Raw genomic sequence first — 25,594 nt, 5'->3', positions numbered from 1 at the left:
TGGCACACATTTGGGTTTTGTTTTATATTGCATTTTTTTCTCAAGAACTAAGAGAGAACTTAAGTAGCAGCTGAATTAGTTTTTTAATTGTTGACAGGGTAATAATCTTATTGACATGGACTATAGGGAATCCTATAGCATAGCTCCAATAAGCCTTTTCTGAACTGGCAGGACTGGGTTAGGGACCCTTCTGTGTACTGCCACTGCTCTTTATTTTAGCATTTATCATCCTCTCTTGTAATTAGGTATTGATATCTGAACCTCACTAATACAAAGCCTTCTTGAGGGCACTCTCCCCAGTACCTCACAGGGTACCTAGGACATGAAAATAGCTTAATTTTTGTTGAAAAAATATGTACATAAAATGAAAAGCATTGTATTAAGGAGGCATTCTTTGATACCTAGGCAAAGAACACACCAAATTGGCCCATCTTACTTCCTCTGCCTAAAACTATATGTTTAAATTTTGCTCTTAAAAGGTCCATCCAGGGCTTCCCTGGTGGCACAGTGTCCACCAGGAGACGCCAATACAGTGAGAGGCCCGTGTACCGCAAAATAAATAAATAAATAAAGGTCCATCCAAATATAGCTCTCCTCAAAGGACATTCTACAGGGGTACCCACTACGTTTGTTCCAGGGTCAACATGGCTAATTATCCTTAGTTTTGTTGTTGAAAAATGCCTTTTTATATTAACATGCAGCAGGATCCCACTGATTAAAAAAATCCTGTGTAATGTGTGTTTTTTAATCACTGTCTGTCATCATTGGATCTATTCCATGATAATCCCTTTTGGTAAGGTATTATATGTATACGTGACATGTGTAAAAGAATTCTTAAGCTAATTTTACTTTTTTTTTTTTTTTTTTTTTGCGGTACACGGGCCTCTCACTGTTGTGGCCTCTCCTGTTGCAGAGCACAGGCTCCAGACGCGCAGGCTCAGCGGCCATGGCTCACGGGCCCAGGTGCTCCGTGGCATGTGGTTTCTTCCCAGACCGGGGCACGAACCCGTGTCCCCTGCATCGGCAGGCGGACTCTCAACCACTGCGCCACCAGGGAAGCCCTGATTTTACATTTTTTAATGCACTGGGTTCATGTGTATATGTTTATATGTACCTATATATGCAAACAGCATTTGTTTATGTTAAGTTAGCTTAAACATTAGTCTGGACTACCTGCCAGCATGTGAAACTAACATCACTCTCCCTGACTTTGGGTGTAAATGGCCGCATACAGAATGGAATGTGAAATTGTCAAGGCACTGCAGGCAAAGAAAAGAGTCCTTAGGTCTTTCCCACCAGCACTGCCCCTGGTGCCAGTGTCTACCTGGTACAGAGGGCTAGGGCTATCAGGGCACTGGCCTGGGTTAAGTCTGAGTAGGTAGGTATTTTATTCTGACACATTGTGAGATTCCCCCAAATTCTGTACAGTGACTCTCTGGTAAAGATCTAAGCTTATGTCATGAGAGGCAACATGGCATGGTGATTCTGGAACTAGACATTCTGGCTGTTTAACTTCTCTGTGCCTCTGATTCCTCATTTTTAATTCGGGGATGATGATGATGAGGGAGTAGAAGATGATAATGGATCCAGCTGAGTCTAGGGTGAGACAAGTTAGGCATGTGGGGCACAGAATTTAAGGAGATACTCACATCCTATACCTGCATGACCCTGAGAGTGAAAGGCTCCTTAAATTTGCATCCCAGGTGCCTCACTTACCTCATTCTAGTTCTGGTCCTGCCTCAGATGCCTGGGAGACAAGGTGATAAGGGTGGAGGAGGATCCTAGGATTGCCCTTGCTTAGTACAATATGAAAGAAAGTAGGGTGTCACCTCACTTCTCCACAACTCTCCAGTTTAGTCAGTTCTCAGTGAATATTCATGAACCACAAAACCTATGACAAATGAAAGCCTATTTGAATCACTACTGACACATTTTCCAAACGCAGCATCCTCATTCTGGGTCAGATGGAGTCCTGTAGGCTGGGATCCTCTTAGGAAACTATTGTACTCCAGGTTTAAATGTTCTTAAATCTCCCATTTTATGCTAGAGACTGTGTTTACCTGCTGAATGTAGCTAATGAGGGAGTTTTTGTTATCTTCCCAGTAGCTCTTCAAAGTCTCTTCAGGTGGAAACTTTTCACAGCTAAGCTCCACGGTAATCTCAAAACAGTTGCTGCTGAGGTAATTGAAATCTTGCATTCCTGCCAAAAAAAAGAAATGAAAAGTCAAAATATGCATGTGGTGACTAAAACCCTACACAGACTGCTCTGCTGAGGGCCAAGTAAAATATGTACCAGCCAGTGCATCTTGGGGAGACTGTGGGAAATCGCAAGTGAAATCACCTTCCATAAGCGATGGAACAACATACTTGGGAAATAGTTACCACCTCACAAGCACAAACTCTCTCAGGTTCTTAAGCAGTCATTTAGTGTAACACATTGCTGTTTTACAGTGCTAAAGCAAGTATCAGCCACATTCCACAATGCTGGAATCAGCTTTGAAGACTGAGAGTGACGTCATTAAAATGGTGAAATAGGAGTTTCTACTGTCTTCCCTCCCCAAAGAACACCAATTTTGACAATTACCCATGAATAGAGTGCCTTTGTGGAAGTTCAGGAATCTAATGGAAAAGTTAAAGCACATCATTGGAGAAAAAAAAATCCAAGCTTGGACACATTGAAGGGAGGGTGCATCACCCCCTTCTCTAAGGTGGCACAGCTCAGTGCCAAAGAGACCTAATTTAGTGATATGCAAACATATAAAAATATACAACACACTGGTAAAGGTAAGTATATAGTCAGATTCAGAATATTCTGATACTTTAATATGGTAGTGTATTAATCACTTAACTCTAGTATAAAGGTTTAAAAATATTAAAAATAACAATAGCTACAATAATTTGTTCATAGATACACAAAATGGTAGGATGTAAATTGTGACATCAAAACATAAAATGTGGGGGGAAGGAGGTAAAAGGGTAAAGTTTTTGTTTGCAATCAAAGTTAGGTTGTTGACAGCTTAAAATGGACTGTTATGCTATAAGATGTTTTATGTAAGCCTCATGGTAACCATAAAGCAAAATCCTATGGTAGATGCAAAAAGAACTAAACAGAAAGGAATCAAAGCCTACCATTGCAGAAAATCATCAGTTCACAAAGAAAGACAGCAAGAGGGGAAGAAAGGAACAAGGGAACTGCAAAACAGAAAACAATAAAATGGGAAGTCCTTATCAATATTTTAAATGTAAATAGATTAAATTCTCCAATCAAAAGGCATAGAGTGGGGCTTCCCTGGTGGCGCAGTGGTTGAGAGTCCGCCTGCCGATGCAGGGGACATGGGTTCGTGCCCCAGTCCTGGAAGATCCCACATGCCGTGGAGTGGCTGGGCCCGTGAGCCATGGCCACTGAGCCTGCACGTCCGGAGCCTGTGCTCCACAACAGGAGAGGCCACAGCAGTGAGAGGCCCAAGTAACACCAAAAAAAAAAAAAAAAAGGCATAGAGTAGCTGAATAAATAAAAAAATAAGACCCAACTATATGGCACCTACAAGAAACTCACTTCAGCTTTAAGAACACATGTAGGCTCAAACTGAAGGGATGATAAAAAATACTCCATGCTTATGGAAACCAAAAGAGAGGAGAGGTAGTGATACTTATCTCAGACAAAATACAGTTTAAGCCAAAAACTGAAACAAGAGACAAAGAAGGTCATTATATTTTGATAAAGTGGTCAATTCATCAAAGGATATAACTATCAAAAATATATAAACACTCAACATTGGAGCATCTAAATATATTAGGCAAATACTAACAGGTCTGAAGGGAGAAATGACAATAGTACAATAATAGTAGGGGACTTCAGTACCCCACTTCCAATAATGGATAAATAGATCATCCAGACAGAGTATCAGTAAGGAAACACTGGCCTTGAACTATAGTTTATACCATATGAACCTAACAGACATACAGAACATACCATCCAACAGCTGCAGAATAAACATTCTTCTCAAGCATACATGAAACATTCTCCAGGGTAGATCATATGATAGGTCACAAAACAAATCTCAGCAGACTTAAGTAGACTGAAATCATACCAAGTATCTTTTCCAACCACAGTAGTACAAAACTAGAAATCATAACAAGAGTAAAACTGAAAAATTCACAAACATGTAGAAAAGTAAACAACACACTCTTGAACAAGCAGTGGGTCAAAGGGAAGCCAAAATATCTTGAACAAATGAAAACAGAAACACAACCTGCCAAAACTTATGAGATGCAGCAAAAGCAGTCCTAAGAAAGAAGTTTATTATGATAAATGCCTACATTAAAAAGAAAAAAGAAATATGTAAAATAAACAATTTATTCCTACACTTCAAAAAACTAGAAAATGAACAAACCAAGGGCAAAATTGGCAGAAGGAAGGAAATAATAAGGATCAAAGCAGAAATAAATGAAATAGAGGCCAGGAAAACAATAGAAAAGATAAACAAATCTAAGGGCTGGTTTTTGAAAAGATAAACAAAATAGACAAACCTTTAGTTAGACTTAACAAGAAAAAAAAGAGAGGGGACTCAAAAAAATCTGAAAATAAAGAGGAGACATTTCAACTAATACCATAGAAATACAAAGGATCATAAAAGACTACTGTGAACAATTATAAGCCAACAACTGGATAACCTAGAAGAAATAGATAAATTCACAGAAACATACAACCTACCCAGACTGAACAATAAAGAAATAGAAAATCAAAACAGACCAATTATTGGTAAGGAGATTGGATCAGTAATCAAAAACTTCCTAAAAAGAAAAGCCCAGGGTCAGACGGTTTCACTGGTGAATTCTACCAAACACTTAAAGAAGAATTAACACCAATCCTTATCAAACTCTTCCAAAAAACTGAGGAGAAGGGAATACTCCCAAACTCTTTTTTACAAGTCCAGCATTATGCTGATTCCAAAGCCAGATAAGGACACTACGGGAAAAGAAATTACAGGCTAATTATCATGATGAATACAGATGCAGAATTTCTCAACAAGACACTAGCAAACTGAATTCAACAGTACATTAAAAAAAAGTCATATACCATGATCAAGTGAAATTTATCCCTAGGATGCAAGGATGGTTCAACATACACAAATCAACAAATGTAATATACTGCATTAATAGAATGAAAGATAAAAATGATATCATCATCTCAAAATATGCAGAAAAAGCATTTGAAAACATTCAGCATTTTTTCATGATAAAAACCCTCAACAGATTGGGTATAAAAAGAACATATCTTAACATAATAAAGTCCATGTATGACAACACCACAGCTAACATCATACTCAATGGTGAAAGATTTAAAGCTTTTTCTCTAAGATCAAGAACAAGACAAGGGGGCCTACTCTCACCATTCCTATTCAACATAGTGCTAGAAGTTCTAGCCAGAGAAATGAGGCAAGAAAAATAAATAAAAGACATCCAAGTTGGAAAGGAAGAAGTAAAATTATCTCTGTCTGTAACGATATGACCTTATGTATAGAAAACCCTAGAGACTCCACAAACACACACACACAAAGAAAAAAAAAACTGTTGGGACTAATAAAATATTTCATAAAAGTTGCAGGATACCAAATCATCGTACAAAGGTAAGTTGCAGTTCTATATGTTAATAACAAACTATCCAAAAAACATATAAAGAAATCAATCTCATTTACAATAGCATCAAAAACAATAAAATACTTAGGAATAAATTTAACCAAGGAGGTGAAAGAGCTGTACACTGAAAACTATAAGACATTGATAAAAGAAATTGAAGAAGATACAAAGATAATGGAAAGATATCCAATGTTCATAAATTTAATATTGTTAAAACGTCCATACCACTCAAAGCTATCTATAGATTCAATACAATCCCTATCAAAATTCCAATGGAATTTTTCACAGAGATGGGGGGAAAAAAACAATCCTAAGATTCATACAGAGCTACAAAAGACAATGACTAGCCAAAGCAATCTTGAAAAAGAAGAACAAAGCTGGAGGCATCACACTTCCTGATTTCAAACTATACTACAAAGCTAAAATAATGAAAACAGTGATGGTACTGGTATAAAAACAGACACACAGACCACTGTAATAGAATCAAGAGCCCAGAAATAAACCCTGATATATACACTCAACTAATACTTGACAATAGAGCCAAGAATACTAAATGGGAATAAGACACAGTCTCTTTAAAAAAAAGTTTTGGGAAAACTGGATGCAAATGTGCAAAAGAATGAAATTGGACTTTTACCTTATGCTATACACCAATATTAATTCCAAATGGATTAAAGGCTTAAATGCAAGACCAGAACTGTAAAGCTCCTAGGAGAAAACAGAGACAAGGCTCCCAATACTGGTCTTAGTAAAGTTTTTTGGGTATGACACCAAAAGCACAAGCAACAAAAACAAAAATTAATAAGTGGGACTGCATCAAACTGAAAGCTTCTGCACAGCAAAGGATATGGTCAACAAAATGAAAAGGCAACTTAAGGAATGGGAGAAAGTATTTTTAAATCATATATTGCATAAGGAGTTAATATCCAAAATACATAAGGAATTTATACAACTCAACATCAAAAAAAACCAAACAACCTGATTAAATAATGGGCAGAAGACCTGAATAGACATTTTTCCAAAGAAAACATACAGGTGGCCTAAAGGCACGTGAAAAGATGCTCAACATCATTAGTCATCAGAGAATTGCAAATCAAAACCAAACTGAGGGCTTCCCTGGTGGCACAGTGGTTGAGAGTCCGCCTGACGATGTGGGGGACATGGATTCGTGTCCCGGTCCGGGAAGATCCCACATGCCGCGGAGCGGCTGGGCCCGTGAGCCATGTCCGCTGGGCCTGCACGTCTGGAGGCTGTGCTCCGCAACGGGAGAGGCTACGGCAGTGACAGGGCCGCGTACCGCAAAAAAAAAAAAAAAAAAACTGAGATATTACCTCACACCTGTCAGAATGGCTATCATCAAAAATAACACAAATAACAAATGTTGACAACGATGCAGAGAAAAAGGAACCCTCCAACACTGTTGTTGGGAATTTAAATTGGTGCAGCCAGTGTGAAAAACATTTTGAAGGTTTCTGAAAAAACCAAAAATAGAACTACCATACAACCCAGCAATTCCACTCCTGAGTATATATCCGAAAAAAACAAAAACACTAATTCAAAAAGTTACATGCACCCCAATGTTCATAGCAGCATTATTTACAATTGACAAGATATGGAAGCAACCTAAGTGTCCATCAACAGATCAATGGATGAAGATGTGGTATATTTATACAATGGAATACTACTTAGCCATAAAACAGAATGAAATTTTGCCATTTACAGCAACATGGATGGAGTTGGAGGGTATTATGCCCAGTGAAATAAGTCACACAGAGAAAGGTAAATACTGTATGATATCACTTATATGTGGAATCTAAAAGATAAAGCTGTGACTATAACAACAACAAAACAGACTCACAGACATGGAGAACAAACCAGTTGTTACCAGTGGGGAGAGGGAAGTGGGGGCCAAGGTAGGGGTAGGTGATTAAGAGGTACAATTACTATATATAAAATAAGCTACAAGGATATATTGTATAGCACAGGGAATACAGCCAATACTTTATAATAACTATAAATAGAATACAACCTTTAAAAATTGTGAATCACTATGTTGTACACCTGTAACTTATATAATATTGTATATCAGCTATGCCTCAATTTTTTAAAAAAACAGAATAAACATATATCAGAAAGAAAAAATCTGGAAGAATATTTTTCTCAGGGCATAATTCAACCAAAAAAAAAAAACATATTAAACAAACCAAAATCCTATAATTAGCCACTGCTGCTACTGTCCTAAATTCTGTTTTCACTTCCAGGTAGGCCACAGAAAATTGTTCTTAGGCAGAGGAAAAAAAAATCAGTATCTTTACATTTCACTCTTCATCCATGGTAGAGGCAATATTACACAACTATGAGTGATCCAGCCCAAAAAATGAGAGCTCTTCAAAAAATGAGAGCTTTTCAAAGTCCATGCTAGATTGCCACATGAGCTGCCTTGGTGTCTAGAGATGCTTCCTCCAGCTGTGCTGAGGTGGGCTTTTCCCTTTTCAGACCCAATAAAAGGTGAAGTGCTTCCTGATCTAATAATAGTGTTTACTGCAGCAGTGAATACAAAATAAACATTCCACATGAAGTGAAATTTTTTAAATGAAAACAAATGGTATGTGGACCAAGATATACTAAAGGCCAAAGCCAGCCCTCTAAAATATACATTTACCTACAATCGAAGCATGACTAACATATAACCGGGATGGTATCTTATTCCCTAAGGCCAGAATTTGAAAAGTAGGGTAATTAACAATATTCAATCTATATTTTCCCAGCGGATGTCTTCAGTTCGTTTACTACAGCTCTTCAATTAGCATCTTGATTCTTAAAAATCAACAAAAAACTATAATAGCAATCATCCATGCATAAAGTAGACTAATTTTAATGGATGATCTATAGGTTCAGTCTATTTCTTAATGATTGAAGATTGAAGTTTCCCTAAATGTAAACGGTAATTATTTTTTAAAAGCCACTAATCACATAAAGAGCAAAAGGGAAACTCGCCTCCAGGCACGCTGTACCACGCTGCGCCGTTGGTCGTTCCTTCTACGAAGCTGCTGTCGTCATCATTCTTGCGACACGGGGGCCGATCCGGGTCCGACATGGGGGGGTTGAAGGACGAGTACGCCCGAGCCAAACTTTGGAAGATGTCATCATCTGGGCAGGAGCTGTATTCATGAGCACTACCTGGAAAATAAACCCACAAGACTAAAGAAACTGACACAGGCTGAGGAGCACTGCGTGTTTTCTGAAGAGTGATGTGGTGGTGATCTCTTGCTGACGTATTTTTTAGCTACATCACTATGGGAAAGGAGTGAAGGTTTACGTACTCAACAATTACACCTTAGTTTTTAGGTTGTATAACGTCCACTCCTAATACCACAAAGCAGAAACTGGGTAGAATGTACATTCTGCTTATGAATTGAAAGCTTCACAAGAAAAGGTGACAAGTTCATAGTAAATTGGACTTGGGAAGACAGCAAGGAGATTTCCATTGTTAACTTCACAGGCACTATGAACCACTCACACATATTTTTCAGTATCTAAATTTACAGTTTTAAAAAATTTCCTATGTGTATTACTGAAATAAATAAATATTTTAGTACACGGTATTCTTATTCTGTATTATCAACTATGCCAGTCCTTTAAATTTCCAGCTATTGACAAACCACAAAATCTCCAAATTTTAAGGATGTTTTACCAAAGACTCTTCAAAACTCAGTTTCCAATACCTACAGTTATCCTGTGTTTACAAAGACCTAACTTTTCAAAGGCTCCTAAGAATCCATTCAAAGCAGGAAATTTCCTGGAACAACAAAAATTAAGCTGATAATATCTATCTGGCTAAAGTTTGTTGTGCTTAACTAAAACTAGTTAAAGCTTAACTAAAACTAGTTAAAGGAAACCAAAGCATCACTTCCCCTCCCTGACACCACCAAGAAACAGTTCCAAATGCAGAAGTGGGGGCTTCCCTGGTGGCGCAGTGGTTGAGAGTCCGCCTGCCGATTCAGGGGACACGGGTTTGTGCCCCGGTCTGGGAAGATCCCACATGCCGTGGAGCGGCTGGGCCCGTGAGCCATGGCCGCTGAGCCTGCGCGACCAGAGCCTGTGCTCCGCAACGGGAGAGGCCACAACAGCGAGATGACCACGTACCGCAAAAAAAAAAACAAAAAACAAAAAAAACAAATACATAAGTGTGAGTGCACAAAAAGACACATGCAGAGATGTATATGGGCCCTGATGGAGCAGCAAAAGGCTGCCTCCATTTTTAAGCTATCTTGTACATAAACCTACATAAATTCCATTACTCCTCCATTTTACCAGAGTCCAAGAGTGACCCAAGTTCATGACGTCTGTTTTCTCCCTCTCCCTTCTCTAAGTATTCAGTCAAGATCATGTTTCTCTTCACCTAAACTTTTTTTTAAAATTTATAGTCTTTTTCTGCCAGATATATATGCCAATACCACATGAAATAGGGGATATTCCAGTTCAGTAGATGTATTTCTACAGGCAAAATCACTGAATGACCAGTCCCTTAAAAGAATATTACAGAAATCATCCAATAAACTCTTGTAAACGAATTGTAAACCTTGAACCAATTACAGAAGCAGGAAGGACACCTACCGCTCCGTGTCTCGTCATATGGGTAATTAGCCACAAGGTCTCCTCCATGAAGATTGGCCGAAAGCACAAAAGGAATATCCATAATCCAATGAATGACAGCCTTGGTCTCAGGAGCAAGCTGTATTAAAGATTAGAGATTAAAAGGATTCTAAATGTGGCAGTCATTGGTGGGATCACTTGACAGAAAAGACATAGAAAAGGTAAAAACAACAACAAAAACCAAAAACAACAACTGAAAGCTGGTCATATTCCAAGCACTCTGTGATTGTTTTCGTAGAAAGAAAGGAGCAGCATTCCCCATCTCTATCTTTCTCAGACTTATAAAAAATATTTCGATTTCCTTGAAAGTTCTACTTAAAAGCTGCCAGCTTTTCTTTCTTTGTAACGTGAAAAACAGCATACAAATCACTTACAAATTTGGGCACAACTCCATCTGATCTTTGTTAATAATAATTAAGGATAAGACAAGGAGAAAAGAAAATAGCTGAGCCGCAGAACAGGGTTCTTTCTCTGTGGTGGTGCAACTGAAGAAACATGGTTGATTTTCCTTCCAATTTTTGCTCACTATTTTTCCAATTCCCTTCAACTACTTTAAACATTTTTCCTAAGAAAAAAATTAAATTGGGTCTCTTCCAGATTTCACCATCAAATAGTTTACTTCGGGATGATCATCTTAAATTTTAAAACAAAGGCAAAAGTTTCAGGAATTCATGTTGTCTTTTGAATGATTCACAGCCCCTCATACCTTGGAAGCAAAACAAAGGAGGAACGAAATGTATACCAAAGAATTAAACTGAGCCAAAAGCTTGATACTTTATGTGATGAGTTTTTAATAGCAACTAGGAAGACTCTCAAACTACCAAGTACCTCTCTGATTTAAAAAAAAGAAAGCTTTTTACTGGAGATGTGATTCATATTGTTCTTTGGGACAGAATAACTAAAAGCATCAGTAGGTTTTGATGGTTTATAATTAGATCTTGTATTTGTATGTCTCTGTTCAGTTTATGAATAGCTCTCACATACACTATTTTATTGAGCTTCACAACATCCCCATTTGATAGGGGATATACATCCCCATTTTGCAGGGGAGAATCTGAGAGTTGGGAGTGTTAATGACGTGTCCAAGTTCAGACATTTAAGATTCAAATCCAGTATATAAACTATAAATCCCACATTATTTTCAGTACGTCAGCTTTAATGTATCAAAACTATCCTATTTTTCATGTAGGCTACTTCTAATTGTGGAAAAGTGTGATTGTGATTTAGAATAGGACATTGTCTTTATTATTTGTTCGGTTTATCTTATTCTCACTATAAAAAAATATGTTCATTGTAAAAAATGTAGAGGAGATAAACACAAAGGAAATTAATATCATTTATATACCATTTTGTATGCCACCTATTTTGCTCAACAGATAACCCTTTTTCATGTCACTGAATTATTATTTCAATGACTGAGTAGTATCCAATGTATGGACATATTCTTAAACATGGAAAAAATAACAGCTAATACTTATTAAACACTTTCTGTGTGACACACTGAATTTTCACATCCACCCTATGAGATAGGGACTGCACATACCCCCATTTTACTGATGCGTAAAGTGAGACACAGAGAAGTCGGGGAATAGCGTGAGGCCACCTCATTGGGAGTAGTAGGACTGGACTCAAACCCAGCAGTATGGCTCAGAGCTACTACATGAGCACTAGGGACCTCCACTTGGTGGAAGAGGAGGAGAAAATAGGAAGATGTTGGTCAAAGGGTACAAACTTTCAGTTACAGAACGAATTAGCTCTGGGAATCTAATGTATCCCCAGATGACTTAATAATACTGTATTGTGTGCTTGAAATTTTCTAAGAGAGTAGGTCACAAGTGTTCTCAACACAAAAGAAAAAAAAAAGATAACTATGGGAGGTGATGGATGTGTTAATTAGCTGGATTGTGGTGACCATTTCACAGCATATACGTATATCAAATCATCACACTGTACATCTTAAATCTATACAATTTTTATGTGTCAATTATACTTCAATAAATCTGTGGGGGGTGGATCGCCAATTGCTGGGTATTGACTTGTTTACTATGAAAAAAAAAATGCTGTGAACACACTTGTAGCTGCACTCTTTGTGCAGATCCACATTTTTTTAAGGGAAATTTCCCTAGAAATGGAAAGAATTGACCAAAAACTAAGCACATTTAGAAAAAAATTTTTAAATGTATTCCAGACTGCACCCCTGAAAGATACAACAATATACCCAGCAACACTATAATAAACCTGTCATTTGTAATTACTCTTACCAACATGGGATATGCGTTTTTTAAGTCTGTCACTTTGATACATGACAAATGGAATTTTTTAAATTTTCATTCTTTGATTAATAAAACTAGAGCAGTTTTTTTTTTTTTTTTTTTTTTTTTTTTTTTTTGTCGAGGGGTGTGGTACTCGGGCCTCTCACTGCTGTGGCCTCTCCCGTTGCGGAGCACAGGCTCCAGATGCGCAGGCCCAGCGGCCATGGCTCACGGGCCCAGCCGCTCCGCGGCATGTGGGATCCTCCCGGACCGGGGCACGAACCCACGTCCCCTGCATCGGCAGGCGGACTCGCAACCACTGCGCCACCAGGGAAGCCCTAGAGCAGTTTTTTAAATGTTTAGTGACCATTTAGGTTTATTCTTTGGTGACATGTTTATACATGGTTTAACTGATTTTTCTATTGAAATGCATATTTTCTTATTAATTTGCAAGAGTTGTTTATTTATTAAAAACATTAATCCTCTATCTACTACATATTATAGATATTTTCCAAGTTTCTTATTTGCCTTTCAAATTTAAGAATAATAGTAATTAAAATATAAAACATTAAGATATTTATGTTGTCAAATCTACTGATCTTTTTTTATGGTCTTGTCCTTTGCTTTTATATTTCATTCCTTTATTCAAAAACTATTAAGCGGCCACCATATGCCAGTTTTCTATACTGGGATTTAGAAAGTTCTATCCCACTCCAAAAATGACAAATTTACCAAAGTTTTCTTTTACTAGGTTCATACTTTTTATATTTAAGTCATAATACATCTAGATTTTATTTTGATCTATGCTAATATTTGTGAGATGGATTTGTCTCAATTCCATTTATTGAATAATCTATTTTTCCATAATAATCTGAAACACTCCCTTTTCATAAACTAAATTCTTATTACACTTAAATTTATTTCTGAAGTTTAAATTAATTTAAATCAAATCCAGTTTAAATTTTAATTTAAATCAACTTTAAAATAACTAATATAGGACAATTTAATCAAAAAATCTATAACGTTTATGCTTTTTTGCAACGAATTTACGGTTTATTAGGCTCGATTGCTCAAGAATGGCATTAATATTATATGATATGGGTTTGTCACACATCCTTCTATAATATTCTGTTCAGAAGTTTTTCTTTTACTGCTGAATTCCTTGTCAGTCCTCTTGTTTGTACATCTGCCCCATCTTTCCTATTTATTCAAAACCCAGTGATTGGCTCTGACAAATATTTCACTGAGTTCAGACGAGACAGAAATCTCTGTGGTTTGGAAAATCACTAAGGATTTCAGGAAGGAGGTAGAACTTCACAATGTCTCGGGGGAAAAATAAGGTAGATTTGGACAGAGAAGCAAGCAAATACTCCCTGGAGCGAAGGATAGGTTTGAATGTGAGCTCAGGAGGCAACACCGTTCTGCGGCAGACTGTACTCTTGTATTTATTATTCACCTGAAAAGGTTCAAAATGGCATGTTTCCATATATTTATATGTTGATTCATGTGTAAGAAATAATTTTGAAGGACACATACCAAAATGTGAATGGTGGTCATTTAAGAATGCTGGGTAATGGGTTATTTTTCTGCTTATTTATATTTGCTTTATCTTTTTGTTTATAATAAAATATTAATTTTTTAATAAAAAAGTTTTTAAAGAAAATGTTTTTTGAAGCAAATTTAAAGATACAGTCCTGAAATATCACACGCCACAACGTAAATGATCCTTGAAAACATGCTCAGTGAAACAAGCCAGGCACAAAAGACCACATATTATATGATTCCACTCATATGAAGTGGCCAGAACAAGGAAGTCCAGAGAAACAGAAAGCAGATTAGTGGTTTAAGGCTGGAGTGGGGGTGGAGGGATAGTGGGGTGATAGCTAAAGGGTATGGGGTTTCTTTCTGAGATGATAAAAATATTCCAAAACTGTGTGGTATTGGTTGCTCATTACCTGTGAATGTACTAAAAACCACTGAATTGTACACTTCACATGGGTGAGTTCTATGGTATGTAAATCATATCTCAACAAAGCTGTTTTTTTAAAAGAGAAAAAGAAAAAAAAAGATACAGTCCCGAATACACAAAGTCGTATGTGGCTATTAGGTTTAGCCTACTGTTAATTCCTATTACATACACTATTGCTAATATTCATGTTACTAGATGTTCAAAAGCAAGCAAGCAAACTCCACAATTTGATAAGTTGAACTCATTTCTCTTTGACTATTAATAGAGTCTTTTAGGCTGACTAAATGCTGAAATCTCCTGGGTATTGTAATCACATATTTAACTAATCCATAGAGAAGGCTTTGGAGCACCTCTTAGATGGAGCCCTTAACAGAATCCAGAGCCAATTATGACCTATCTTTAAAACTTCCATTTAAAGACTGTAAATATGGGCTTCCCTGGTGGCGCAGTGGTTGAGAGTCTGCCTGCCGATGCAGAGGACACGGGTTCGTGCCCCGGTCCAAGAAGATCCCACATGCCGCGGAGCGGCTGGGCCCGTGAACCATGGCCGCTGAGCCTGCACGTCCGGAGCCTGTGCTCCGCAATGGGAGAGGCCACAACAGTGAGAGGCCCGCGTACAGCAAAAAAAAAAAACTACATAAAGACTGTAAATATAACTCAAATGTTATGCTCTATAAGTAGATGGCTTTGGCTCTTAAAATATATCAAAGCTATATTTATTCCATTTTCTTCACCACTCTAGCCATTAAAGACAAGTATTTAATATAATTATTTGATTTAATCACTCTGTTTCCATGCAGTCCAAGCCAAGGCTCATGTACCGAGCCCAGATAATAGTGGAAGTGACCGGGCTGAAGAGCTTGAGAGCAGATGAGAAATGACTTAGCAGGAAGAACTCCGGGGAGCAGGAGAGACCTTGTATTCAGAGAGGTTCGGAAGAGCAAGGAGAGCCTCTGGAGGACTTGGTAAAATGTAAGTTCCTCTCTATCACTCATTCCCATAGCATATACACCCCAGGCTTCTTGATTCAGCAATCACAGGAATCTACAGTTTTTAAAATTGACGTATAGTTGATGTGCAATATTATATAAGTTTCAGTGTACAACACAGTGATTCACAATTTTTAAAGGTTATACTCCATTTGTAGCTATTATAAAATATTGGCTATATTGCCTGTGCTGTACAATATATACTTGTAGTTTACTTATTTATACATAGTAGTTTACCTCTTAATCCATGACCCTTATCTTGCCCCTCCCCCTTCCCTGTAACCACCAGTTTGTTCTCTATAACTGTGAGTCTGCTTCTTTTTTGTAATATTCACTAGCCTGTTCTTTTTTTATATTTCATCTATAAGTGATATCATACAGTATTTATCTTTCTCTTGTCTGACTTATTTCACTTAGCCTAATGCCCTCCAAGTCTATCCATGTTGTTGCAAATGGCAAAATTTCATTCTCTTTTATGGCTGAGTAATATTCCATTGTATATATGTACCACATCTTCTTTATTCATTCCTCCGTTGATGGACACTTAGGTTGCTTCCATATCTTGGCTGTTGTAAATAAGGAATCTGTATATTTAACCCCTGATTCCTACAACCATAGAGATTTTAAAACCACTCTAAGGAAACAGGGAACAGATTGGTGGGTGCCAGAGGCAGGAGGCTGGGGGTGGATGAAATACGTGAAGAGAGTCAAAAGTACAGACTTCCAGTTAAACAATAAATAAGTCCTAGGCATGCCATGTACAGCATAGAGTAGATAGTTAATAATACCGTACTGTATATTTGAAAGTTGCTAAGAGAGAAGATCTTACAAGTTCTCCCCGCAAGAAAAAAAAAGTGTAACTGTGTATGGTGATGGATGTTAACTAGACTTATTATGGTGATCATTTCACAATATATAAAATATCAAATCATTATGTTGTATACCTCAAATTAAATAATGCTATAAATTATATCTCAGTAAATACATACACACACACACACACACACACACATACCTACAAACACATACACCACTACAAGGCCAAGAAGGCGAAGTGAGAAAGGGGTGATGTGTAATAACATTAATGAAATATCTACTATGTATCTTGTACTGGGCTGGGTCCAAACACTATCTGTGTCTAATTGACAAAGATGGAAAAAGGAGATGAGCCAGACATGGGCAATATCATCCCGTGATTTAAGCAGGTTTACTGAAGATTTAGTAAAATGTAAACAAATCTTACTTCTGTTCCAGAAAAGAGACTAAAATTTAATTTTTATGCATTTTTTTAATTTTACCTTTACCCAGAAAAAGTATTGACATTGAGACTATTTAAAATAAAAGCTCTAATTTTTTTAAAGTGCCTTGAACAAACATCATTTTTAAAAAGTATTGCTTAAACTAGAAATATGAAACATCTAATATAAATATGATACAAGTCCCATTGAGGAAGAGGAAGGCAGTGCTGGCTGAAAATGAAGGCACTTACATGAAGGCTGCTAATCTCATATCCTGTCAACGTGAGTTTATTTCTCAATTCTTCTATGATAGGTGACAGGAATTCTTTCTCTCATTCCTTAGTTTTAACAGACAGCATGGGCAAGGGGGAAAGTTTGGGCTGATACCCACACTGGGCTTCCAGAACAGTTTTTCATTTCAGTCTTAGGCCTCACAGGTCATCACACAAGACTACCCTCTTTTCCCCTCTAATTGCCCCTGCCCTTTGCTTTTCCAGCTCTTCCTTCTCCAGGGAAAGATGGTTTAGGGGCTGAGAAACTGCAAATCTGTGACTCAGAAACAGGAGTGTTGGGGCTTCCCTGGTGGCACAGTGGTTGAGAATCTGCCTGCCAACGCAGGGGACACAGATTCGAGCCCTGGTCTGGGAAGATCCCACGTGCCGTGGAGCAACTAGGCCCGTGAGCCACAACTACTGAGCCTGCACGTCTGGAGCCTGTGCTCTGCAACAAGAGAGGTCATGACAGTGAGAGGCCCGCGCACTGCGATGAAGAGTGGCCCCCGCTCACCGCAACTAGAGAAAGCCCTCGCACAGAAACGAAGACCCAACACAGCCAAAAATAAATTAATTAATTAATTAATTTTTTAAAAAAATAAGAAACAGGAGTGTTTAAGTGAGTCACTTATCAAGTTCTGCCAAAATCCTCAGCCCCTGGCAGCCCTTTTCACAGACCAGTCCCCACTTATAGGCTCAGTCCAGGTTTCTGGGATGAACTTTAAATACAGGCAGGAGAATTTGAAGAATTTTAGACCAATAAGCTGAGACTCCCTCTCTCCTGGATCCTCTACACAGTGTCCCAGCCACGTGCTGAGTGCATGTCTGGAACTCCAGCAGCTGGTGTTGCAATCTGCTTGCCAGGCTGGACTGCACTCATTCATAATAGGCTTCAAGCCTACTATGAGTCAGACTCAAATAGGAATTCTAATTCCTGTAATCAAGGGACTGAAATCTAGAATCACAAAGAAAAACAGCTGTGTAAACAAATAATAATATAACATCTATAAAGTTCTATACAACTATAAGCACCAGACTGGAAATATATATAAAGAACATAAAGGCAGGCTCAACAGGATCTGTCTGAAGGAGGAGAGGAAGGCTTCACAGAGGAGGTGACATGGAAGGAAAGGGAAGAGCACTGTGAACATAAAGTTAGTAGAAGACAGTATGCTTATGGAGTACATGGCATATCAAAGCCAGATTAAAGAGTGGCTGAGCTGGCAGCTGCCAGCAGCCAAGGGAAACTTGAATGGCCCTGGGACTGTAATAAAATGGAGACACCGTCTTTTCCAAGCTCTCACTTAGGAAAAATACTAGAAGAAGCTGATAAGCCAGAGTTGCATTGCCTGGAAAGACACAAGACGCAGTGGGGGCTGCCCCCAGCAGTCCTTGCCGTTCCTCTGTGATGGGCTCGCCTCCCCTCTGTGGAACTGAAAATAGTGTTCAAACCCAGTGTTTAGTGGGTGTGTGCGTCCATCTGACCTTGTGGTCCGTAACAGAGCACTGAGCAATGACGCTGACACAGCAGTAACAATTCCAGGTCCTGGCCTCCAGCACTTCACATGTACTGGCTCATCCAATCCTCATAACCTCACTATGGGCTGGATGCTATTGTCACGTCCACACTTCGGATGAAGGGGAGGAAGCACACAGTGGTTACAGAACTTTGCAAAACTCACACAGCAAGGACAGAACCAGAATTTGAAGCAAAGTGGCTGCCTCCAGAGCCTCCACACTAAACCATCACACTATTCTGACATTTTGAGTCTTTTCCTTTATCCTCTGGGCGGTGGAGACCCGGCAAGGTTACGGTTTTTCAGCAATAGAGCAATAATTTGTGTATGAAGATCACTCTGGAGGAATTTGAGAAGACTGAATGGAGCTGGGAGAGGCTGAACCCCAAACAGGAATGGGGGCTCCCTTCCTCGTCAGAGCAAACCACAGGGCCTGAGTTGGCAGAGGAAGGAGAGGCTGAAAGGTGTCAGGAGGCCAAATCGCCAAGGTCTGGTTACATGTGTGGTGAGTGGTGACAGAGACGGAAAAATCAAGGCTTTGATGATCAAGTAAAGGAGAGAATAGTGTTTTCTTAGGGAATGATTTATTTCTGGTCATGCTGAGCTTGAGGCCCCAGGTGTCACCAGATAAAGGGACTCAGTGAGCAGGCAAAAGAGATCTGGGAGAATTTGTATAATGGACAACACTGAAGGTCCAGGAGAGGATGGAAACCCAAGGAGAGACAGGAGGGTAGCAGATGGGACCCTGAAGGCCAGCATTTAGGTCAAGGCAGAAGGAGCAGGGAAAGAAACTGAGGAGTGGTTTGAAAGGTACTAGAAGAGGTAGGAGGAAGTGCAGTTGTGCAAGGCAGAAGAGGAGAAAGTTCTGGAAAATAAGAAAAAGTTCAACAAGGTGGAATGCTGTAGGAGTTGCTAATCAGATGTGCTGATAAAGGGCCTCTAAAGAGGCCAAAAAGACTTTCTAGACAACTGGGTTCTCCCTCCTACCCCTGTCCCTGCCTCCCAGTCCCTAAGCCCCTGACCACTTCTAGGGGCAGGACTAGTTTCCAGGCCCCAGGCGTCCCAGCCTTGACTTTCACAGCCATAGTGAACTATCCCATACAAGCTTTCACAACACTCCTGTGTCCTTCATTGTGATGAAGATAATAGACATCTTTCCTTAGGCTGGAGGACAGAACCCAGGAAAACCATACATGTTCTTTACCTTTGTGTTTTGATCCACAATTTTCTTCAGATTTTTCAACAGATGATTATTTGGACCACCTTCTTTCTCATTAACATAAACTATTCTGTCCAGGTCAGGAAAGTTCCGGTTCAGATCTATTCCCTGGGCATTGCTTCGACCCACGAACCAGTCCTTCAGCTCACCAGGCTGAAAAAAAAAAAAAATCAGAGGAAAATCATCAGTTATTTATTATTATTGTTACCATCTATTTAAGGTCTTCATTAATGGTTTTTAAAATAATTTATTAAGATTATTCATTTCAACAATATCCTCCTACAATGGCATTTTCACTATCTTACTGATATACACATGAAAGTATCAGGTTTAAAGTATATATTATGGATATTTTGAAAATATTCTCAACGAACGATATTTTACATGTCAATAATAATTTTATTTAAAAGATATTCAACATCAAACTGCAAAAAAAGTCCATGTGTGTTAGTAGTAGATGGCATGCCATCTCACAGCATGCCACTCTGTACTTGGTTTAAGTAAAATACTCACTGCCTCTGAAAACCACAGCAACTACTTCTAAATATTCAAAAGAATAAATTACTAGAGAAGGTTAGATGCTTAAAATGAGTTTAACATGAATTGTTTACATATTAATAATATACCTCTCTCTTACCGTCTTCATGAAACTATATGAGCTCTAGAACTTTTGTTTCAACTTTGTAAGTTGAAAATTTTTTGTTCAATTTGAAACCTTTCATTTCACTAATGATATAATCTGGAAATTTAATAAATTTCCAGAATATTCAGTTATATTCCATAATGTAGATTTTCTTGTTTTACTGTTAAATTTTACTAGATCTCTAATATAGAGATAATGCCCATATTCTTAAAGTCATGTAAACTCAGATACCTTAGACTGTGAGGAATCAAAACCTATAAGACAGAAAATAGCAATGACAGTTTTTTGTCTATCCTGTCTTACAGTTCTGAATATCACCTTAAAATAGTCAATAATTTAATTCTCTATGTTACTAGAATTTTTCTCTCATAACTTTAGAAATTATATCAATATTATACTTACAGAAATTCACTGTCTGGTCACTTGATCTTTTATTTTTAAGGTACAAAACAACTTCTTAACTATAGATTAACATAGTAAATATATGCTTTAATATGTTCCCGTAAAATAAGAAAATTATTTCAAACTGTAGAAAATAAAATGTCCTCCATCCCTGTCTAAACAAAAAGGGAGCACACTTAACTGTGAAAACATAATTACTTCTCAGCTTCTCTAACAGTTAAAATGTATTAAATTAATTTTGATTTGTAGATAGGAGGGTTTTGTTTTGATTTGTTTGTTTGTTTTTACTTTACACATCACATATAGATAAGGATTATACATCAGTGAAACATTGGCCAAAAATCCTCATTCCTTGATTTCAGTAGAGGGCGCTATGATATCGCCTCATTCAGAGACAGCAATGGCCTCACTCTTCAATACATGGCAGTAGATAGTTTTCAAACTTCTAGATTTTTAGGAAGAAATTTACCTAGTCACACACATGAATGAATAAATATGATTCATTTAACAACGAAAACAAAACATTAATTTAATATTGACTAACAAAATCTCTCATTCACAATCTCTGCTGAAGAAACCCTCGCCCACCATCCCTTACCTTCTGCACTTTTTCCTTACCAGCAAATTAAACACCATATCACTTATACCCGCCCCTGCACTATCTGTAAGCTTCATGTGAGCATATATTCCTTATATGTGAGCATATATGTACAAACCATTAAAAAAAAGCAAGCATGCCCTGTTGTGAGCTGGCCCACACCCACCTGAGATGCTGCCTTCTCAAAGCCATCAGGGTTGAGGGAGGGCATGATGTGGATCCGGGTGTTGTGGATCAGCTGGACGATTGTCTCATTCCCCTTTTGGTATTCGTTGCACAGGTACTGGGCCAGGAAAACCAGCAGTTCCCGTCCAACAGCCTCATTGCCATGCATATTCCCAATGTATTTAAATTCAGGCTCACCTAAAAGCGCAAAAATAGATAGTATGGAGACTTTTTCTATCGCACCAAAGAGAAGGCAAATGACATAGTGTAAAAAGTATTGTATAGTTACCAATTTATTACACACAGCTGATAACTTCTTTGCCCTCCACAGCTGATGCCTATGAAATCTGCGCTAAAAATAAAATACTCCAAATGCCCCTCTGTCCTTCTAGTTCTCTCTCCCCAGCTTCCCACTTGTTATGCAGTGAATTATGCCCCCAAAAATCATAGGTTGAAGCCCTAAGTACCAATGTGACTGTATTTGGAGATAAGACCTTTAAGGAGGTAATTAAGGTTAAATGAGGTCATAATCCAGAAGGATTGTTGTCCTTATAAGAAGAGGAAGAGACACCAAAGATTCTGTCTCTCTCTCCACATGCATGAATAAAAGGCCATATGAGGACGCCTCAGGCAGGCAGCTGCCTGCAAGTCAGGAAGAGAGGCCTCATCAGAAACTAACACTGCAGGTGCCTTGACCTTGGACTTCCATCTTCCAGAACTGTGAGAAAATAAGTGTCTGTTGTGGTATTTTGTTATGGCAGCCCGAGCAGACAAATATACACCCCCCCCCATAACTAATAATAGTACATTGTGTGCATCCTACCATTAAACAGTGAACTTTCATGTTTTCTTATTTAGTCCCCACCAAACAGCTAAAAATAGGTATTATTACCCATCTGTATTTTAAGGTGAGCAAACTAAAGTTCAGACTGCTTGAGAGGCCTGACTTCAGTTACACAGCCAATGAACCCAGGATTCAAACGCTGGTCTTCTCATTTAGTTAAAAATCTACTTTTTTTTCATTCTTTTTTAAACCATAGTGACTAAAAGCATTAACTTCTAGAGCCAGACTGGGTAGTTTCAAATCCTGGCACCAATTCTTACTGGCTGGCCTCAAGTAGTTACTTCAGTTTTCTGTGGCTCTGTTTCCCCATTTATAAATGAGATCCTAGATTCTACCTCATAAGGTTATTATAAAGTTAAATAATGAGTGTCAGTGCTTAGAACAGTGCCTGGCAAAAAACAGTGCTATGTGTTTGCTATTTTTTTTAATATTATTATTATTACATCACATTGTCTTGTCATTGTAAGGTGCTTTACCATACATAATCTAGTTTTCTCTTTATAACAGCCCACTAAAATACAGGAGACAGATAGTTTTATTATCATTATTGTAGAAATGCAGCCAAAGAGGATAAATTTTGCCGAAGGCCCCAGAATTCAAACATAAATCATGCTGCCTATCCCATTGCATTTTAGGAGGAGTAATAAAATCCTAAAAATAGCAGACGTTGACGCTCCTCAAGAAGGGTCAAGCTCGACTATATCAGCAGCTCTATGTCTCAGTTACTCAGAAGCAATTCTGCTGCAGTCTCTACATCCCAAGATTTTGAAGACAAGGCCACTATTACTGCATTCCTATCAAAGCCCATAGCACATAGGTTTTCTATTTTTTTGGTGTATTCTGGACTAGAAACTGGTGCTCCAGCATACACATGTGCCCCAAGTCAAGCTGTCTGTTTGAACATTTCGGGATTTTGTTTGTACTGATTTGCTACTACTGCATCTTGTGGATCTTCTGGTTCTGCAGCTGCCAGTAGTGCTTCTAATGACAATAATACTGTGCGGAGAGTCATTGCTGCTGCCCATTGATCTTTCAGGATATTCAAACAAATAGCCCCTGTGATGGAACTAATATTAGGATGCCATATTTTAGTGATAAACCGGACCTTAGGGGGATTAAATAGATATGTTTCTGGTATTTTAATCTCTAGTTGATATCTTCCTCCTTCATATGGTGTGTTTGGAGGTCCTGCTACTTCTCCTCTTAATTCTGTAAAATTCTCATCTACAAGATCTACTTTAGTTTGATTTTTGCTCGTCTCCTCGCTCTTCAGCACCTCTTTGAACTCCGGCTTGATTCGCTGCACCGCGATGTTGGCCATGTCTCCGCCCGCAGCTGATTCGTGCCCGCCTCCTCCGCCACCACTACGACCGCCGCCACCTCTTCCTCCACCGCCTCCTCCCTCGGCGATTCACACCCGAGCACACGAACGCTGCCAATACCACCCCTGCCGCCGCGCTCTCCTGAGTGTGCAATCACCTCCGCACCCGGCCCCCAAAATCCAAAATAATCTTAATTAATCCTATTGTTCTGCTCCTTTCTGCTTCATCCACCCAAAAGACCCAATTTCTGCAGTGAACAAGATCCTCCCATTTACAAAATCACTAGGACTGCCCACCCCTGGTTAAAAAAAAGAAGTTGGAATTATCCTTCTCTTAGAAATGTTACCTAAATATTCTTTGCATGAGATTTCTGGGTGTGTGATTTGAGTGACCGCCAGCTGCAGAGACCATGTCCTGTGTGACCTCTCAGCCTGAGCTGAAGCTAATCTTAATCTAAGGATCAGGTGGGAGCAGGGTCAGGGCTGTATTTATATGTCCCTCATTTTTCACTTAGAGGGAAAGAAAGTCTCACTTAAACCACCTCCAGAGACACGCGCCAAAGGTATGCATGTGGGAAGAGATGTTTTCTTTGTTTCTGATTTCAAGTCATAATAATCTTCCTCCTTTCTGTCAAACTCACCCCTTCAGTGTGTGTGTTAGTGGGATGGAGGCACAGGGGACACTGCACCAGTCCACTATGGAAGAAAGCAAGAGACCAGGAAGCCAGTGGGGTCTCAGAAGCCTGCCTCCCAAAGTTATTAGAGAAGATTGCAGTGTTGGAGGCTTTCTGGTCCTGCTGCTTTACCCCAACACAACTTTGGAGCTTTCGTCACTCAAAAGAGCTTGGCCCACAACTCATAATGAGTACGTGAGCACATTGAAATTTCCTATTATTCCTCTGGATTGAAAAACTAAAATTCTTTAATCACTTGAAGGAGGAATAGCAAACTCATAGTCACACAGCTAAACTTAGCATCCCAGTGTTTTGTTTGGCTATCAGAGACTATCTTGTGTTTGAATTTGAATGCTTGGGATAGAGCGTGCTTTTTCCAGTCTGCCACAGGCCGTGCCACTCCATATCACTGCTTTATTTATTTATGTTTCCAGAGTCAGAAAATTTCCAATGTGGTTTTGCTTCCTGCTCTGTAGGAAGTCTCAGGAACCAATCTCCCCAATATGTCTATTATATTTGTAAGGAGGTAGTAATGACACTAGCAATGCTTTAGGTTGACATAAAGATAGACTCTAAAGGTCATTTTATAGAAGATATTAACTTGTGGAAATAAAGTACAAGGCATATATGAGTTAGCAAAAGAAAAGGAAAGTGTATTTTTATACACTTCCTCTGTCTTAAGGAACAAATTAGATCGCTAGATAATACTGTCACCAGAATACAGAAGGGCTGTGATCTTTTAAGGTGACTGACATGTCTTGTGAGTTGGGGAAGAGCCACAGTTTAAATACAGCCTTTGTTGAATGTATGCAAAGCCCAGTGTCAGACACTATAGGGACCCCGAAAGCAAGTAAAGCAGCATTCCTGAACTCAGGGAACACAGGGTCTGGAGGAGGGCGCTGACATGCGAACAGTGTTTATGAGGGAGGCAACCATGCAGGAACTTTGGATCCACAACCAACCAGCTTCAAGGCTCCAAAATGAAATGTTACCACCACCTCTCTGGCCTCTCTCTGGCCCTTTATCCTCCCAAAGCCAGAGCTATCTTTTCAAAAGATAGTTCCCTCTACCTGAAAATCCATCAGTTAACTTCCCACTGGCCTTCACCATAAACACCAAAGTTCTCCATAGTGTTAGAGCAGGCAGGTAACTAGGTGTGAGCAGAGAAAGGGGGGCAGGGGCCAGGTGGCAGGAA

At 38.8% G+C, this 25,594-nt stretch overlaps 1 protein-coding gene and 1 pseudogene across 2 annotated transcripts in view; both read right to left on the bottom strand.

The window, feature by feature from the left end:
• Window positions 1-25,594, bottom strand: part of CPE (carboxypeptidase E) — a 110,180-nt gene that overhangs the window by 9,225 nt on the left and 75,361 nt on the right. The window contains exons 2-6 of the mRNA XM_079920459.1: window positions 21,562-21,758; window positions 19,738-19,905; window positions 10,258-10,375; window positions 8,638-8,820; window positions 2,061-2,200 (exon numbers count right to left, since the gene is read on the bottom strand). Of these exons, the coding sequence (XP_079776585.1) occupies window positions 2,061-2,200; window positions 8,638-8,820; window positions 10,258-10,375; window positions 19,738-19,905; window positions 21,562-21,758 (806 nt within the window). The remainder of the gene's footprint in view (window positions 1-2,060; window positions 2,201-8,637; window positions 8,821-10,257; window positions 10,376-19,737; window positions 19,906-21,561; window positions 21,759-25,594) is intronic.
• LOC307185931 (ubiquitin-conjugating enzyme E2 K-like) lies at window positions 23,122-23,754 on the bottom strand (annotated as a pseudogene). Its single transcript has one exon. The product of its transcript is annotated as a ubiquitin-conjugating enzyme E2 K-like (transcript).

This window comes from Stenella coeruleoalba (genome assembly GCF_951394435.1).
Source record: "Stenella coeruleoalba genome assembly, chromosome: 4".
Lineage (NCBI taxonomy): Eukaryota > Metazoa > Chordata > Mammalia > Artiodactyla > Delphinidae > Stenella > Stenella coeruleoalba.
Note: the sequence above shows the minus strand (reverse complement) of the source record. Positions and strands in the feature narration are given on the sequence as shown.